General features: G+C 40.4%; 1 protein-coding gene and 1 pseudogene across 9 annotated transcripts in view; one reads left to right on the top strand and one right to left on the bottom strand.

Annotated features, from left to right (window-relative positions):
- snap91b (synaptosome associated protein 91b) overlaps nt 1–19978 on the top strand; it is a 57706-nt gene that overhangs the window by 10882 nt on the left and 26846 nt on the right. Inside the window, exons 8-23 of one of the 9 annotated variants that reach the window (XR_005445373.1) lie at nt 39–145; nt 269–310; nt 823–896; nt 1176–1181; nt 1817–1829; nt 1920–2044; nt 2757–2830; nt 3126–3140; nt 3847–4017; nt 6204–6302; nt 9247–9312; nt 11582–11668; nt 12360–12421; nt 13459–13526; nt 13649–13760; nt 14498–15979. Coding sequence is in view for 6 of the 9 variants with exons in the window: in XM_038727186.1 (XP_038583114.1) it covers nt 39–145; nt 269–310; nt 823–896; nt 1176–1181; nt 1817–1829; nt 1920–2044; nt 2757–2830; nt 3126–3140; nt 3847–4017; nt 6204–6302; nt 9247–9312; nt 11582–11668; nt 12360–12421 (941 nt within the window). In the remaining 3 variants the exon portion in view is untranslated. Of the gene's footprint in view, nt 1–38; nt 146–268; nt 311–822; nt 897–1175; nt 1182–1816; nt 1830–1919; nt 2045–2756; nt 2831–3125; nt 3141–3846; nt 4018–6203; nt 6303–9246; nt 9313–11581; nt 11669–12359; nt 12422–13458; nt 13527–13648; nt 13761–14497; nt 15980–19978 lie in introns of those variants that run through there. The other 8 variants (XR_005445375.1, XR_005445374.1, XM_038727191.1 and 5 more) reach the window with 8 other exon arrangements.
- On the bottom strand, nt 16235–19645 carry LOC119909115 (annotated as a pseudogene).

Here is a 19978-nt window from a genome sequence, read left to right as displayed (position 1 = left end):
ACAGAGATCACGATGACAACATTTTTTTTCCAATATAGAGAAATACTTCAAGATGAAGAAGAGTGACTGTAAGGAGGCCTTGGAGATCTACAAGAGGTTCCTGACCAGGGTGACAAAGATTGGAGAATTCATGAAGCTGGCCGAGGTAAGGGACAACCAAACAGTCCTTAATGTGACCTTCATAACAATGTATGAAAAATCCATGAAAAATCTGCGGGGATAGTGCCGTGTGGTAGTGGCTGTTGTTAAACTCTTTTTCCTTTCACAGACAGTTGGAGTTGACAAAAATGACATCCCTGACATCAACTACGTAAGTTAATCTCTGCTCTCATATTTTATTCATTTTCTCCCGTGAAGGATTGCAACCAAGAATGTAATGCACATGACCAGCACACACACACACACACACACACACACACACACACAGAAACACACATGACTCACCCACCATAATCTCCCCACCCAGTGTCTCCATCCGGGGGTAGTTATGGATCTAGCAGATTCAGACGACGAAGACTGTCCTTTTAAATCTCTCGAGGAACCGGTAACCACAGACACAAAGGCTGCCCTGGCTGCGTGCCTGTTTACAGGATGCAGTGTCGGCATGTTGATCCTAATTGAATTTCAGATTATGTGTGTGATTTTTTATACATGCATGAGGGTATTGCAGTGAGATTTCTGAAAATGCCCTGCCACTCACCCACTTTTTTTCTTGTAATGGAAATGTAAACATGGACTTTATGCACATTCAAACATGGCAAGCAGGAGACAAGTGGAATAAAGGATTATTTATTGATTACTCCAGTTTTGATTTTGTTTCAGGCTCCCAGCAGTATCCTGGAGAGTCTGGAAACACACATGAACGGTCTGGAGGACACAAAGGGTGGAAAGAAGGGGTAAGAGATTGCTTTTAATTTCAGTTTGGGAGCTTCTTACTTTCTGTATGACACACAGTAAGAAGCCAGATAAGAATAAATGGGATCACACAAAAGCAAATGTAAAAGAAGTTAAGATCTGAGAATATCTCTTTGTTTTTTATCAGTTGTGTCACAAAAAAACATACATAACCAAGAGAAATGTCGGCAGAAACAGGCCTAAACAAGTGCTTTATTTCTATAATTTCCTTTAACCCATCCTCTCTTTTATCCCTCTTTATGTTGATTTGGAATCACCAGTGAAGGGTGAGCATATGCTGTCTGTTTTGTTTGGAGTTCACTAACTTCTTTGAAAAACTGCATAGCTTTATTTTACACATCCCCCCGCTGTTAACCTTAGACATTATTCACATGTGAATTACAGTATGTAGGTGATTTCCATGTAAATAGAAACACAATGTACATTATGCACCAAACATTACTGGGTTTACATGTGGAAATGTGTGTATTGATGTGATTACATGTGTGAACTCATGCGAGAAACACATGTGTTGATGAACAGTAAGTCACCTCATGTGTATTATGCACATTACATGTAATGTGAATCAGTAAATTAAGGTTTCTTTCCAAAGTTAAATTGATTTTTAGCACAAAATTAAAATGAATAGTGTTTAGACTAAAATAGTATTTTAAACAATTTGTAATTTGATACATCAGATTATTTCTTTTTGCTTACTTTACTTTACAGTTCATTTTTACTGGACATACAGTATATTGCTTTGGAAACAAATTCTTGATATGATCACATATGATGCAATCTGTCTCGCATATTTGTTTGATTTCTTGAGTTTAGATTTAAAAATAGACCCATAAAATAAGAGAGAGAGAGATCTGTTCAAGCCGAAGCACTAACAATTCCTCCTCCTTCTTTGCTCTTTCAGGTCTCCAACAAAGGTGAGAGGCACATTAAAAAATCTATATTTTTGTTGAGCCCTTCCAGTCTGGTGCACCACTGAAAAAGGGCCCTCTCTGTCTATCTTCCAGGGGTCTCCGACAAACAATGTGTCCCCAACATCAACCCCAGCCAAATCTTCAAACGCTGTTCCCACACTGCAGCCTCCTCCTGGGGAGAGTGCTGCCGCTGCCGCTGCTCCTGAGCCAGCTGAAGAGTGAGTGTCTGTTTGCTGTAAATGGTCCCTGCAACCTTGGAAAACATGATCAATTCCTCATTTAGCAGCAATAGATAAGGACTAAATTGTTTTGGTAATTTATTTGGACTTTTGCTGATATCGTTTGAGTATTTGACAAACCCTAAAAAGTTAATCACACTAATGTGGTGGTAATGTCAAATGGATTGCTGGAAATTTTATACAGACATTCATGGTCCCCAGAGGATGAATCCTACTGACCTTTCCTTGAGCGCCAAGATGTTGACATTCTTGGTTTTGAGTGAAATATCTTGAAAACTATGAGGCTGATTGCCACAAAACTTGCTAAAGTAACTCATGGTCCATAGAGGATGAATTGTATTCAGTTTGGTGATTTCTTAACATTTCCTCTAAAGCAGTCAAATTTTAATTTGCTTTAAAATTGTGACCAAATACTTAATAATAAGGTCTTCAATACATATCTAATGACATTCCCATCAGGCTCAGCTGTAGTTCATGTTTAGTGCTTATTAGTAAATGTTAGCATGTTCAGACTCTAAAAGATGTGTTTAGCTCAATGCACCACTGTCCTTACATACAGGCTCACTTTAAACCCTTAGTTTTATTTGTGGTTTTTGCAACCAGGTTTTTTAGGATCAAAACATTTAAAAGAATTACCTTCTGCAAAGGCTGGTGAATTTCATGCTCTATCTATTTCTGCCTCATTCTCCAGTTCCTTGTTGGACCTGGATCCACTGTCTTCCTCGGGTCCCTCGGGACAATCAGCTGCCCCCACGTCTTGGGGAGGTAAGTCTCCCTCCTTCCTGTCAAATCAGCTGCTGGTTCACCAAAAGAATGCAGTAGGCTTTATTAAACCACCATTACTGTGGATGGCTAGCAAAAGTATCTAAAATCTATTTTATTTTAGTGAGCATCTACATAAAATACAGTATTAAGACATATTTTCCTTTACAGTAAAGGAAATAATTTTTCATTTTAGGAGAGTAAACTAATACAATCTATAGGAACTGTCATAAACAGTTTTAGCTTTCTCTTGATTTAACATGTCTTTTTCCTGTTCCCTTGTTTTCTGCTTCCATAGATCTTCTTGGATCAGGTGAGTGTCACTCCTCAATGCAAAGTTTTGGTTACTGTTGGTTTCACATTGGACATGAATAGCAGTAAATGACACGCTGTTTTCGCACAATATAGTATAAATCTGTACAGACTAAATGCCATTAAACGGCAAGTGAAAAGCAAAACAGGTGTTCTGATAAGACATTGGTGTGTTATTTATACACCATTTGGGCTCCTCCTCCAGGTTACCTCAATGTCATTGACTGTCTTTCTGAACAAACTCTAATCTGGAAACAATACAATCAGTATTTTAACCCAAATGAAACCTAAAACTTGCACTATAATGTACGAAGTTCACATGCTTACCTCCCTGTTTGTCTCCTCAAGCTGTCTCTTTGAGTAGTGTCTTTGTTTCTCTCTGCCTTCTCTCCTCCTTCCCTCCACATACTCCATTGTCTGTTTTTGGTTTACAATGGGGGCTTTTTTGGTTGGTTGTTTTTAATTTGTTGGTTATGACCGGATGGCGTTGGATAATTTTTCAACTTTAATTTGGTTAAAATTTGGATTTTGCTTTGGTCGGTCAATTTCAAAAATCTTGATTGGGTTTGGTTTGAACTGGACTTTTGTTTTGGCTTGCTTTTGTTCACTGTTGTAACGGTGACTCAACTGGCTTTTTTGGTTGCTCTTTTGGGGTTTATTTTGGTACCTTTCTTTGGGGATTTTGAACACCCCGTTGGTACGGGTAGAAATGGGCGATTCCTTGCTATCTGAACCCACCCTCACGGCAGAGCCCGCCCCCTCCTCTGCAGCAGCAACGCCCACTCCTGCAGCGGCAGAACCCGGAGTCTCTCTAGCTCCTCCCACTAGTACAGCAGCCGCCACCTCTCCTGGCGCCGCCAATATGGATCTGTTGGGAGGTCAGTGGGCTTCCAGAAAATTCTCTATGAAAGAATCACTCTGGGAAGCTCAACCCTAAAATCATCACAAAATATGATAATAAAAAGACGACTGCCTGCATGCAAACACATACAGAATGTAGACAGAACTTTGCTGATTCACACTGATATTGTCTGTGTTCTGCTAACGAAGTTGCATCATCAAAAAAAGTGAGTCTTAATGATGCATTGATGCACACGTCATCATTTTCAGCTGCCAAGTATGCCTAGAAAAGTATTCAAAATTAAATAGATAAATATGCGAAAAACTTTAATAAATTGTGTAAAATATAAAAATTAACCGATAAATTGTTAAATAATTTGAAGGGGACCTATTATACTGCATTTCCATCCCTATATTGTAGTTCTGTAACTCCTCTATGGCAGCTTTCATTGTTCCAAAAAATAATTTTCTATCTTATACCGACCATTCATGCAGGCCCATGTCTGAAACAAGCTGTTGATGCTCCTGCCCCTGATTAGCCGAGACCCTGAAAATGGGGCTTCGCATTCATTTGTGGTCGTGGCCAGCATTCTGTGCCTGGAGCACATGACCATATATAGAAAACCGGCTCCACATAACATCATACTAAGCCATTAGTGTCTAAATCTGACATTGTAACATTATAGATATGCCAAAAATATGGAAAAGCATAATAGGTCCCCTGTAAGAACTCAAGTCATTAGAAATGTTATTTCATGCACTTAATTTCATCATAGAAATCTTTACTTCAAAAGTCTGTTTTTTTATTTCATAATGGCATTTCCCCTATAATACCTTTACCTCATGTCACTTTTTGTGACAGTGTTGGTGTCAACACCCCCACCACCTCACCTTCCAGCTGAACTTCTACGAGATTTAGCCAGTAAGCTCCTGTTAGCTACAGCAACAATGGCTGTGTAAATCATCATGACTCATTCACTACTCCCTCTCTAGGGAATTTAACGTAGAGGACTATTCAGTGAGCTCACTGGCAAAATTAAAACAGCACTCGGTCATTCTCTCCGCAGTTAATCAACAAACTAGAGGCTGCTGCTGTAAATAAACACAATACATGGACACAATAACTTACCTCCCCTTTTATTTTGCTCAGCCAGGCTGCTCATGTTACCTACCTAGCTACCGAGCTTAGATTATTATCACTCAGCATCAAAGTGAAACGATACCATTAGCAATGTGAGCTAGCTCCTGTTAGCTGTGGTGACAACAGAGAGAGGCTGTCTGTCTTTTTGTACTTTAAAGATATTTACCTAGCTTGCAGGGATGGCTAAAAAGGTGAGAAGCCAGTTAATGGTGATAACACTGCATGAAGTGTGACATTATGAAATGTGTGCCATTGGGAAAAATACCAGACTTGATAGACTTTTGAAAAATGGACATTAAAAAAACTAAACGATAAAACAGAGAAAATAATGATGAAATAACATTTCTTAATAACCAGTTGTGTTTTAATGATTTATAATATTTTACAAATCATTGGTTAATTTATTAGTTTACACAAGTTATTAATGTGATTATTTATTTTATAATTATCTATGTATTTAATAATGACTACTTTGGGGCTCCATATGAAATAGGATAATAATGTATGGAAACACACACACACACACACACACATCGACACACTGTTCCTCCACAAATACTCACAGACATTTCTGCATTATATAATTATGTCCAGCCACACATTACCTTTGCTTGCACATAAACATACTGCTGCACCCATTCTCCACACGCACCTTGTTTGATAGAGAGGCATGCTTTTCTTTGACCTCAGTGAAAAGCAAGTCTATCAAACCATGTCACATGGCTACAGCTACAGATGGCAGCTGTAACACTAGTAGATTTCTGTCTTATTCTGCTCTTTGTGCTGTAGATTAATCTTTGCTGTAGTGCCTCCTGTTTGTATTCCCATTGCCATTCACCTGTCAGTCATTAATGTTGTATCGATACCAATGCTGTAAGCTACATTTTTTTTACAGTTGAATTGGCTACTAAGTGTAACAACACGTGCTGTTTATTAGTTTTTCTACTTAAATGCTCTAAGCATTTACCTCTATTTTCCTGATGTTCTCTTTTCCTCCTCGTGTTTCTTGACTTGATTTTCTTTTCATCTTCATCTGTTTCTCTGGGTGTCTCTATCCTCTCCTGGGGTTTGTGTGAACCTCAGATGCCTTTGCAACACCTGCTCCTGCCACTGAGGCCTCTGCCACCGCAGCTGAAGGTGGGGCTACCGCCACGTCCACCCCAGCCGCCAACACTGGAGCTGGTGGGTGACTCAAAGTCTTCCTATGTGTGAATCTGTTTGTGTGAGTGAGTTTGAGTCAGTGGTGGAAAGTAACACATGTGTAGCCTACTGTAAGTGTAGCTGAATTAGCTGAGCAGATGGATACTTTAAAAATTTTAGCTGTCTCTTGCTAGTTCTCCGTTGCCTACCCTTGTCCCTTTATTGTGTTATATATCTTGTGCATGTAATAGGTTTGCAAAGTAAAAAAAAACAAAGTCCACCCTAAGGGGAGTTACCATCTACCACAGAAAACACTGCTCCTGAACTGCGTGAAAACAAGAGCTCGATTGTAGTCGAGGATGAACACGCGTCATAATGCTTGCCTTGCGGGTAGTCAAGCACCCCCTCAAAAACACCAGTGGAGGAACACACTAAGCTGCAGCACACACAGTGAGAAGACCTTACCTATGGACTGTGCATGTGCAACTCCCAACAAAGATCAAACAGAAGTAGCTAAAACGCAGGGTTATGCTGCAGCACTGTGCAATATGAAAAAATATGCTGTTTTTTGAAAATTAAACCGTGTAGGCCTATTCTGATACATCCCCTAAACAAAATTATAAATCTGAAAATGAGCATAATCTGACCTCTTTAAGTAAAGAATCTGAAAACTTTTTCCACCACTGGTTTGAGTGCTATGACTGTAACTTACCTCTTTGTTTATGTCTGCATTTCTTGTTGGGCTCACGTTTTAATCATGCTTTCATCTCAAGGCTTTGGGCAGGGAGAGTAGGCGTACAGATTTATTACTGCTGGTGTCTGGACAGTGCTATTGTTGTTACCATGGCAATCGAGGACTCACTTGACTGTTATCTTTTGGCGTCAGAAGATGTGTGCATTTTCTGTTAAGGAGACGGTTGCCTGTGGCAGTTGTCTGGTTTTAGTTGCGGTTTGTTCCTGAGGTTTATATACTGTGAATGTGTTAAATATCGGCTTCATCTGTTTGTCACTTTGTTTCCATCACAGATGCTATTTTCAGCTTTACTTGTTTCGACTGACAGCAGGAGTGTGTTGGAGCTCTGCACATTCTCTCCTATCATTCCTCTCAGATTTCTTTCTCCTCAGCTTTCATATTTATAGCAGTATTTTCATTGTCATCATCACATGAAACATATGTATATATTCTGTTTTGTATTAAAGTTCTTGTCTAACATTCCCCCTTACTCTTCATGTCCTCCCCCACCCCCACCCCCACCCCCAAGACCCCTTTGCTCCCTCAGAAGGTAGCACCAGCGCAGAGTCTTCAGGTCTAGACCTTTTCGGCATGATGACAGTGGATAATAATAACCCCGGTAGTTCGCTGGATGCCTGTTTTAGCTCTGTGGTGCCTCAGCCCTCCCCCTCCCCATCCCCTTCACCACTCTTCACCTCCGCATCCAGCACCATCACCACCACTGCAACCATTTCAGCTCCCATAGTCCCCAGCGCCGCCAACCCTCCGACTGACCTTTTCAGTGGTAAACATTATGCGTGTGGTCCTATGCACTCTTAATGTATTGTGCTCTTATTCATATTGATTAGCATCCTCTTGATTTCCATATTTGATGCTGCTTGACTTCATCTCCTTTCTTTTCATCAGACTGATATGCACATATTGAAGGCCTCTTTCAGTTGGCAGATGTGTGTGAGCGTCCTCACCTTTTAAAAGTGTTTGCGCTTTTTAATATTCCTGTCTCTGGGTGCGCATGTGTTCGTAGATCTCTTTGATTCCATGCCAGACACAGGCTTCACCAAAGCAGACCCCACTCCCAATCTTGACTTGTTTACAGCAGGTACCCTATTGCACCCACTCTTCCATCTCTCGTGCACTCTTATTCTCATATCCTGCCTTGCTGTGTCTGTTTTTCAGCTTTGTCCTTGGCTTTGATCAGGGAAGAGAAAAAAGGAAATGAGATTGCTCTCTTATGGGTCAGCTAAAAGCTATTGAGCTGTCTGAAATATTTACTAAATCATTCTCACCTCGTTTCCCATTCCGGCATGGACTGCGTGAGCTGCAATTGCAATTGATAAATGTGCCTTATAATGAATCACAGTCAATAGTTTGTGTGTATTTGTGTGTCAGTGTGTGTTTGGGCTCTAAACACCATGTCCACCTTGCCCTCCCCAGCGGATGTGTTCAGCTCCCCTGCCCCCATCCTCTCCTCCGCACCCCCACCCAAAACTGACACGGGAGCCATCATGAGCCTGTTTGGTGGTGGGTAACTCACATGACTGCCTGCCCTCACTCTGCCTCCCCTGTTCATGAACGCATAATCAGAGAAGAGAAGGACACAAAATTAGACATTGATATGTTTTTCTTTTTTGGTCATAACTACTAGGCAGCTATGTTGTTGCATATTGTACTGTTCATATGTATCATCATTTTGTGTTGTCAAGACTCATAGATTTCCTTTAACAATAGAAATTCTTTCTGTGGGGGTCGATCATGGAAATATTACAAGCTGATGTCTGAGATGAAGCTTGGTCATGCTGAAATATTAAAATTATTTAAGAACTGCAAGCTACAACTTCAGACCTGGAATTTTGTGGGGTCTTTCTTTTAGCTGGCCTTGGTGTCTTTACAGCATTGTTAGTACAAATAAGCTTGCTGGTTTGTGTCCAGTGGGGAAAAAATGACTATGAACACAGATGATGTATTTAAAAAATGCATGTGGACGCTCCACTGTGACATTCTGATAAGATGTGTATGTGAGCGTGTTGCTTAATTTCTAATAGCAATGTTTTCTGGTTATTTTAAAGATACATTAAATTGTGCACTTATACTTTCAGTCTTCCTATCTAACACTAAGCACTTTGTTTGACCTTACCAGCGTGAAGCCGAAGGCTGACTATTACCCCTTCTTTGCCCTTATGCTGCAATGGAAATGGCTCAACCTGCTTTGACCTGGCATGGTATGGTTTGCCATATTTTGGGTTGACCTGCCAGAGTCCACAGGAGGAGATGCCACAGCTGCTGCTGCTCCTGCTGCCCCCGGTGCTGAGCTTATGTCAGGTAAAACTCCTAAAATGTGAAATGTCACTCTGCATGCATAGTGTGTACTGTGGAGGGAATACCAACATGTTGCAGACATTTCACAGAAATATTTCCATTTCCGTAAAACACAGTGTGCTGTAGCCATGGATGGATTACATAATGGGTCTACTTCATAGTAGAGCTGCACAGCATATTGAGACAACGTTAACGTTAAAATACAGTGACATTATTAAACCTATGTAAATCAGTTTGACAGCAGAATATCTCTGCTTTAAGAAAATATGACCTGCATCCCAGGCTTTCTTTTATGGTTTGATGGTGTGCTTCTTCTTCTTCTTCAGTGTGATCTGTATGCTAAAGTTCAGCTGCACCTGAGAGCTGTAGTTCACCTGCACAATGTTGTTGAAAGAGATGCAGCATTGTTTGTTGTCTTTTTGTTTCTCTTTCAGTCTGGGTCTGGGTCTTGCTCTTATGTAGGGGGGTGGGGGTGCTTTTACCTATCTGTGCTCAAGGGCTCGTTGCCTCATAATCCATCCATGACTGTAGCTATTGTGAATTCATTAGTAACTGCATGATGTCTTTCTTATAATATTCTGTACTTTAGAGACACTTCTACATCTTCTACAGTAGTGTTTGCCTAAAAAAGATCGGTTGTTTTTGTGGAAATGGATTATCAGTCACTATTTCTATTAGCTTTGGTAATGGTTCATGAAGTAGTTTGCTGTTAGCTAATCTACATTTTGGTTTTATTTATTTGCTCATTATCACACTAAATGCCTAAATGAGGGTGTGAATTTTTTATCTGCTTGTCACTGGTTCAGCATTAAAGTAAAGTCACTGTTGAGTCCTTTGACTCAAACTATTTCTATATATGGTCATGTTAACATCATCTTTGCATCACCTAATTTGCATAGTCCTCTGGTTACAGTGGAAACCTCTTATATGCAACAAAAAGCATAGGAAAGAATTATTCCTTTACAAATGCTATTTAAATAATTTGCTTAGTAATGAAGTAATCCACTTACAGTTTTTTTTTTGTTTTCAGCTACCAGTTCAGCATTGATTAATTTGCTTATAGCAATCAATTTGACAGACATGATCACTGTAAGACGTTTCCACTGTATTTGTGTTCGGGGAATTCCTGTAATCTTTCATGACTGTATAACTGGTAACAGCAGCAACATGGGCCCTGCTCACCTGTCTCCTTGTCATCTCCTGTCCTGTGCCATTGGTCTTCATGTTGTATAACTGATGGTCTGCAATACTACTGCTTTATGGCTTAACTCTTTCTTTCCCCTCTCTTTCTATCATTCACGCAATAAACTCTAATGGTTTCATTGTCACCCGCTCCTTTAAACCTCATTGCATTTTTCTCTCTTTGGCATCTGTGCTTTTTTACTCTCTCTCTCTCTCTCTCTCTCTCTCTCTCTCTCTCTCTCTCTCTCTCCATCTGGCTCTTGGGCTGGCTCATTGCTTGCTTCCTGCCATTTGATTGGGTGAGTTTCCGTGCTCTTTAACACGCTAATTTCCCACAGTGCACTGCTGCATTGCAGTGGTGCAAAGGCAAGCTCAGCTGCACTGTCCCGTCCACCACCAGATGCTTGATGGTTACAAAGAGTATGTGAAGTAGCAGTATCATTTAGTGCTTCTTTAGCAATAAACCCAGCTTCATTCCAGCCGCTGTGCTTTTGGCCTCATCATAATTTCTGCATCACACACACAGAGTAAAAATCTCAAAATAATTAAAATTTACCAACAAGCACTGAAAATGTATTTCACTTTGACACTGTGCATGCTTTTATGATGGTAAGATTTAAGCACAATTTGTCACATATATGGTCACAGATTCTGATTTATATTTATCCCATGTACATATTTTTAAGTTAAAAGTTGGACAAGTTCATATTTCCTATACCTATATTGCAAACGACCATGGTAGTAACTGTAGTAAGCTGACCCAAGAGATGTCTCCTGTAGCAGATACAGTATGACTGTACTAGACACTACTGTTATTTTACACACAGTCAGCCATTTATCATGATCTTAATACACTGAAATTGGGTCTCGATTTGCCATCGAGATTATTTAATTTATTATTTAATTATACTTATATTATATTAACCTGCTCTCTCGCTCACATCCCAGTGCTCATTTCTCCTCTCTGTTGCCATGGAGACATCTATTGGTTGTTGAGTGTGAGAATCGCTTGCATTGAAGGAAGCTAAAACCTCCCTCTCTCTATCATCCTCCCCTTACTTGTTCCTCCCGCCTTCCCTCCTTTCTGTAGTATTTGATGGACTAGGAGATGTAATGAAGCCCACTGTCACCCCTCAGACGGGTGATGTTGACACCTCCATGGCTAAAATGGCAAGTAGTAAGTAGTCCTTTAGATTAACTAGCAATGTCATAAATAAGGATTTAAAGGAATAGTTCAATATTTGGAGAAATAGTTTTTTGCTTTCTTTGCGAGAGTTAGATTGTTATATTGTAAAAGCTCACTGGGATTTTGGCCTTATCAAGCTTCCTTAAAAAAACAGTCATTTTTGGCTGAGCGATTGCTGGCTATAGCCTTATATTTAACAGACAGATATTAAAGTAGTATAAATGTGGTTAGAAAAGCTCATTTCCCAAACTATTCCTTAAAGTATGGGGCTAGAGACAGGAGGAGCTTATCTTAGCATACTGAGACTGGAAGCAAGGTGGTAACCAGCTAGCTTTGGTCTGTCCAAAGTTAACTACATACTGGAGTTTTTTCATTTCTGTTTGTTTACATATTTTTAAAAATGGGATTGGGATGGGATGGGATTAATTTGTGCCCTTTGGGGGTGTTGCTAGGCATTTTTGATGTTCGGGGAGGCCAAAACTAGCTGTGTCCTCATGTTTCCAGTCTTTATCCTAAGCTAAGCTAATTACCTTCTGGCTCCACGCTTTAACATCTCCTCATCAAAAAAGCTATTAAGGGTATTTCTTTTGTAACTCACACCTTGAGTTATTCTAGGTGGTGTCAGTGAATGGAAAAAATGTTTTTTGCAGTACCTCTCTTTCTCTCTCTGTCTTTGTCTCAGATCTCACAATGGGAACCGCAGCGGCCCCTCAGGTAGCTCCCCCCAGTTGGGGTGCTCCCATGGTAAATGTTGTCTGTGTCTTATAGCATGGAGTGGAGCCGCATGGCAGCGACAGACAGGGCATAGCAGCAATCACAAGCATTGCCTTCATCTGGCTCTCCAGGTTCCAGATCCAATCATAGGTCTAGGAAACTGAGAGCTGCGTGACAGTGAAGAAAGGGAACAAGACTTATAGCTAACTATAAATTACTGGTGGATTCATAGAACCTCACATGCACTGGTAGTAAATCTTTAGACAATGTTCCAGACCAAGGGCAGAAATTTATGCAGGTTTCAACATGCAGTCTGGTTCAAAGTCTTTTTCATATTTCTGGAATATCTACTGGAGAGTGATGAAGTGGCAAACGATAGTGCCAAACTAAGAAGCTGTTGCTTGGAAACAGCTTCTTCTTCTCTTGAGTATTTTCTTTTAAGCCTTATATAGTCCAGGCAAGCCACCCAGTTCTCCCCCTCAGAGCTGAACTCACCCCTTCATTGACACATTTGCTTCCTACAGATATTTAGGTTGTCTTTTTGGCAACAACGGAAATGACACTCTCATCTGAACGCTACCTGCAAAAAGCTTCCCCTCTATGCTAACTCCTTGCGCATGTGTAAACCAAGGGCACTACTTGGTTAAGTTAGGGCTTTTGTTGTTTGCTTCTTCATTTGTTGTGTGCCAGCTTTTATTGTCTTCACTTTTGTGTGTTGCTAGAAATCTTTTACACATCATGTTTTGTTTTGTTTTAATTGTGTTTGTGTATTGTTTTGCAGCGTGTGTGTCTGTCTTATATGTAGTGTAGTAACATCCCAATTCCTCCTCTCCCTCCCCTCCATACCTTTAGACCGTACCCATGGGTGTCCCTACTTTTATGGGGACTTACCCCAGCTTCAGCATGGTAAGACCACCAGTCCAGTATGGTCTAGTAATGTCCCCGAACCAGTCTGGACATTACTGGACATTGATGGACAATTACCCCTTCAGGTGTCCCTCGCACCCATCAGATAGCCGACATTGTGTCTTACTGTCTCTTTTTCCTTCCATCTGTCTCTGTGTAAGCCTGGACTCCCATGATGCCCATGGCCAGACCAGGCTTCCCAGCCAGTGGAGCAACCCCCGGAGCACCGGTAACACACTCTTAAATGGATTATAGACACTGGTGACAGTTACATACATAAAGGTTACAGCTGCACTGACAAAGGAGTTGTGCTAAAGTTGTGCTAAGTGCTAAAGGTAGATGTGTCTGCAGATGTCTCCTGGAGTGGCCCAGAGCCCAAGAAAGCCTCCACCACCAAGGAATGCTCTGGATGACCTCAACATCAAGGACTTCATGTAGACTGGCTGACCTGTAAACCCCCAAGGTATATGGTCATCGAAAATTGAAAGCTGCAAACTAACTTTAAGAACTGAGATTTATTATTTTCACCTTGTCATGTCATAGGAGCAGAATCCTCTGCTGCACCAGACAACATTAGCAACGCGTAAGCCATGTCTAATTCTGCTGTCTCAAACGGGATTAATGCCCCCTGATAATACACTGGTTCCCGACCTTGGGGTCCCAAGAAAGATCTGATGTGTCACAAGATGATTAAAGGGAGTGATGTTTCTCATATGTTTCTTACATACTGGACACAGTCACCTTTAAGTAAACTACTTTTAGTTGAACTGCTCACAAGGATAACCTCTGATGATATCATAGGGCTGTCATCAGGCTCATCCCAGCTTGACCTTGGAGACATGAGAAGACAAGACATGATCATTTACCAGGACAGGAAGGTCCAATGAAAAAATACTATTGGTGACATTATGGGAAATACGCCCCTTTAACAGATCACAAACCAAAACGGTTGGGAACCACCAGTGTTATTTATGTTAAATAAATACATTTAAAAGCAGACATTATCAGAAATGTGATTTGAACAAAGGTTTTTATGAATTTAACTCCAAGTCGATTTTCAGAATCTGATTTAGGCTGCCAGTCTGAGCATAGTTTTTTAAGTCTCCTTCTCTTTCTGAGTTATTAGAGCATACTTAGACTTCACTTATTTCTATGGAGAATGGTTGTTTCCACATTTAATTTTCTCTCTCTCCTTTGTAGGTTTTGTCATTGTGTCTGGAGCTCTGTGGATGTGGATGTCTGCACTTCCCCACTGCCTTCCCTTCAGTCATGCCCCATCCCTTGCATCCAACCAGCCATTACATCTTTGATCTTTGCCCTCTGACCTCCTACCAGCTGCGACCCCTAATAAAACCTGCCCTCCTTATCTAATGTTGTAGCACAACTGTGAATGTGAACCCTAGATACAGAAAAACAAAATTCAGTGTATGTGTGTTTGGGTGTGCGTGTAATTCAGTGTTAACCTTTACTTAATATACTATGGAAAAATGAACAAAAAAAATTACTAAATGTGTATTTAGATTCATTCTGGATCAGCTGACTTGAAATGGTGGATATATGTTGGTTTCTTTGCGCATCTCCCAGACGAGGACTGTGTTGTTAAATGTGGACTGTGTTCGGTGTATGTAACTTCACTGCACCCCCACTCCTACTCCTCTACCCCAGTTGTCCAAACAAATACTGAGCTATGTTTATGTCATTAAAAACTTGGTTGTACCTATATCTGCTTGGCCATCCATCCTCCCACCTGTCTACTTTTTGTCTAAGTTTTTGGAGAACAATTCTTGATCAAAATTGTACCTGAAAACAACTTTTACTGCAAATCTGGATCTATCATCGAACACATCATGCTGTGTTCAGTTTTCCTTTTTCCTTTCTTTTTTTTAGGGATTGTATGAAACATGCAAAAATTTGTGAACTGTTCAAATTGACATATGCATACTAGACTATTTTAAATGATAGATTATACATATTTTCTTTAATCTTTATTTTGAGAGAAAAAAAATGATCATATATTTTTATTTACTTCTAATGATATTGTTGGAAAAGAAAGGCAAGTAGACTAAAAAAATTATTTCTTTGTACATATCTCTCAATCTTTAATCAGAGGCAGTATTGATTGAAAACTGTGCCCTGAGTTTTTACTGTTGCGCCCTCTGCTGATGTGGAGTGATACTGCATCGTAGCGTGCAACACAGGTCGATCTGGGATGCATTCTAAAACTCTCAGAGAGCTCCTCTCCTTGTCTCAGTCTCCACACAAGATGACTTAATGTTAGGGTGAAAAGAGACAAGGAAGCATTTGTGTATGTGATTGGAATGTGGCCTTGGGTCATTTGTGACAGAAATACATTTGGTCATGTGCTGTCACTGGAAGTCTTGAGGACTCTCACTGTAAAGCACTCGAGTATACGCTGGATGTTCTGTGTTTTGTTTATTTCCAAATGTGACTGTATCTTAATCCATTGTGGCATTTACAAAAGTGTTGAGAGAAAAATAAAGGTGACTACGACACATAAAAACAAAAAGAATGTGGATAAATAATGTTTGCTAAGTATTCATATGAAGGCTATGTTGTTGTTTTTTGGAGGTTATTATGGATGGCATCGTCCTCCCTCCCTCGCCCCCCACCTGCATGTGAGTCCAAATGAGATGCAATAAAAGACAAATACACTGATCCAAACCACCCTCACGGCTCATCACTTATCACTGTTCTGCTTTTGTCAGCTTGTTTAAAAATTCAAGATTTGTATTTGTTATCAGAACGAATTATATCTGTTTAAAAAACTGTGTTTCTGGCATGAAAATTCCTTAAGTTCAATAAAAGAAAAAAATACATATTTATTATATTGTTACTCGCTTTTAACATCAGAAAATACATACATATGTTGTGTAGGCCAAGTATTTCCTTTAACAAGAAGTGAAATGAGGACCAACAGGCTATCCACAGTTTTACTTATGTTACCTCTAAACAAAAGTAAACAAAGCAAAATGTTTACATTGTGCAACATAGGAGAAAAAAGAGGGTTTTGTTTTTCATACCATAACACAGTTTCAAAGTAGTATAAATTAGGTGTTAAGAAATAGACAAACATTTATGTTGTTTAGATAATTAAAATAAAAAGACAAATTGAAGAACGTCAAATCCAAATACTTTGTCATATTATTAGCACCGAAGAATTTACTGTATGTGATTTCCTACGGCCTCTAAATGAGCTGATAAATGACAGAATAGGCCACAGATGCAGAACCACATGTGCAGCATTCTTGGATTATAGGTTTGCTGATATGGCCTCACACTGAAGAGTTGAGCTGGCCTCAGATCAGCATTACTCAGAGAAAGAATTTCATAGTGTCATAATTTCAGAAATGACATACAGTAATTTACTATTATTCTTGCAGTTAAAAATAAGTGCCATGCATGAACATTACATTAACATTAAGACTTCATCTCAGAGTGACTAGCAGAGGCCACACACTTTCCATACTTAATAAAAGGTACATCTGTCCTGAACGCTCTTACAAAACATGAAAAAGTGCCTGACATGATGGTTTCAGCATAATACAATCAAACATTCACATGTTTACCCTCATTTATAACAGGATTTTGACAAGAAAGAAGAAAGCGTGAAATAAAAAACAAAGATTTCTGCTTTATCGATTTTGATTTGCTGTGAATCAGATAATGGAAGGCAATGTTAAATTGGTGAAGGCTTTTTTAAGCAAATGTTTTATTTTTAGGTTCATCTCCAAAATTCACAAACAGACATTTTATAAGACCTCCACAGGTCACTATCACTTGTATCAAATGGTTGCAATATCCTTCTTCAACTCATTTTAGAAATATCTCAGCATCTGTGAACATTGTCATTATAGCTGTAGGGGAAATGTCTTTCCTCATGCTGCAATATATTGATAATTTTTGATGTTGCACACAATTAATAATGGGCAAGCTTAATCATGACAAGGTGTGCAAGAAGCTGTGATGCAGCCATGACACAAAACCTTTGGAGACTTGCTATTGGCTGTTTGAGTGCTTGAAGAAGGGCATTTTGGGTGGACATGAATGTAGTCCTTAACTGACAACACTTAAGTCTTCAGGATTCACAAGTAATGATACAGAGAAAGCTTCACTTTGTAAACAATATTAAAGAGGAAAGATAGTGATTTTATTTTGAAAAGAAAATACATAGTCAGAAAGTTTTATACATATCTTTGCAAGTGCCAGCGGATGTTTTTCTTTAGAGCCATCACTTTGCAGTCAAACCTCTTTACAGAGACGTGGATCTCCATGGATCCAGTGACAGATCTGGGCATATTTGGGAGGAGTAATCCTTACTGCAACATTAAAGTCCTTATGCTCACCTCCCTCCACCTCCACCCACTGATGGCCTGAAAACACTCCAATTACCCTCCTCTGCCACTTCCCTTTCCTGCCTTCGTCTCCCATTTCCTGCCTCAGACGAACGTAAACACCTGCACCTGTCGCGCCCGGCTCGGCATCACAGTGTTGGTACATCAAATCGTCGGACTCGTTTGCCACTGAACAAAAACGGTAAACCACCTTCTCATCTCCATGCCCGTCCAGCAGGCTTTTGTCAGCGTCAAAGCCTGAGAAGTGGATCCTTGCCAGGGGGGTGGCAGAGGGTGCCACTCCAAGCTCCATGAACTTTTGTTTGACGGGTCGTCTCAGCTCCAGAAGAGTGTAATCATAGTCTGCAGAGATTGAATTGGTGGAGCTCTTTGTTTGGATCCATCCTTGAGGGATTCGGGTTTGTTTAACTCGTGACCAACGGAAGACAGGCTGCTTCCTGGGTTCAACACTACGTCGTATACGGTTGAGACTTTTCCCTTTCCTTCCTCCTCTCTTTAATTCACCACCATGATCAGCTGCACCCTCCTCACCCACTTTCCTTAACCTGCGCCTCCTGCCTTTGCCACCCTTTCTCCCTCTCACCACATCTCCATCTATACCATTTAGCTCCTCACCTTCCTTCATTATCTCTCCTCCCTCCCCCTCTCCTTGCCTCCCACCCCTCCGCCGCCCCTCTCCTCCTACCCCCTCTTCCTCTTTTGGTCTTGAGGTGTAACAGCCCTACTCTAAGTTGTCTCAGACTCTCTAAGTAGTCTGTCCCATCATGGATGCAGTGTGCTGCTGTTAGCACATGTTTCTGGGATATTAGTACTCCAGAGCAGCCCGTGGAGAGACGAACAGCAGCGGAGAAGGGGTAGTTGGTGATGAAATGCGAGTCAGAGATCACAAAGCGCCCATCTGCTCCATACACCTGCCGTTTCCTGCGGGTACGAGCTGGTGAGTGGGCTGGTGTTCCTGCAGACGTACTATTAAAACCCTGCAAACTGATGTCTGTATGCGTGCGAGTGCCATTCTCATACACCGTCTCATATCCCAGAATCCTCTCTTGCTCAGTCTGGTCCATAGGTGGTAGGCCGTTTTGACACTCTATCCCACAGAGTGTCTTTGTTCCTTCTCTCTCCTCATTCTCTTCCTGCTTTCTGAACAAAGGCTTGTTTAAGGGCTCTGTGTGTGTGTCTTGCACCACTGGGAGGCTCTGCCTGGTCCACCTGTGTGCCTCGGTGCTCTCATCTTTAGCAAAAGCACTAGAAGCTGGCAGGGCAGCTGCACAGAGCAGCAGGCACAGGAAGCGAGTGATTCCCATTCCACTAAAAAGAAAGAGAAACAAAGATAAAAATTACTAATACCAAGGTGTAGGGCAGAACTACATGGTTGCAAACCTCTGAATTGCCACCAGCATCTCTTATATTCTTTATCAGGCCATGAAAGCAATCCTATGCATCCCACATTCCCATAGCTCTTATTAGTAACATTCTTGATGCTTTTACATACTGTATTATATGGCCAGCAGAGGGCACAGAAGCTCTATTTCTAAACAACAAACCACTGAGCAGTAAACTGTATGTGATGTCTGTAATCATTTACTTGAGGTGTCTGCAACTGAATTAATAGAACACAAAATGCAGGTAATGCTATTGTTAGTACGTGGAACAGACTAGTTTACCTGTCATGTAGTGACACAGAGAACACTTTTACATTAGTACTGACTATTCCACTGTTGATATTAGTAAAGTTGGATATTATATTAACATATTTAAAGAGTTCGACATCTTAGAAAAGAAGTTAGCCAGTCTGAAACCCAAGATAATTAAGAAACAACACTGCTTCAAAAATAATACAGAGAAAGCTTCCCTTTTGTAAACAATATTAAAGGAAAAGATAGTGATTTTATTTTGAAAATAAAATACATAGTCAAAAACCTTCTTACCTGCAAACATGAAAAAGAAAACACCCCCAAAACATCCAGTAAATGTTCTCCTTTACTAAAAAAAGTCCTCTCTGTCCAAACTGCTTTCAGCAGACTGGGTTCCATCATTTCCTGAGCAAAAAAAAAAACTGGAGCGCAAGGAGAAGCTGTGTGCTAAGATCCTTTCAGAGACCTACATCCCACTCTGATGCAGGAATAAAAGTGACGAGCAAGCAGGCAGAAGGGGAGCCAGCCAGCGTGCCAGCATCAATGAAGTTTTGATGTGCATGTGATGACATTACATTTTATGTCTTAGATTCCTCAAATATTTTATTACGTTGGGAATTTGTTCAGAAAAGTGATGCTTTCAATAAAAAAAATGAATTTAGATGTAAAGCTAT

The sequence above is a fragment of the Micropterus salmoides genome, unplaced genomic scaffold, assembly GCF_014851395.1.
Source record: "Micropterus salmoides isolate LMB-PRFRI ecotype aquatic unplaced genomic scaffold, ASM1485139v1 Ms_hic_scaffold_18, whole genome shotgun sequence".
NCBI classification, from domain to species: domain Eukaryota; kingdom Metazoa; phylum Chordata; class Actinopteri; order Centrarchiformes; family Centrarchidae; genus Micropterus; species Micropterus salmoides.
The sequence above is the reverse complement of the archived record's forward strand: the minus strand, read 5'-3'. Positions and strand labels throughout refer to the sequence as shown.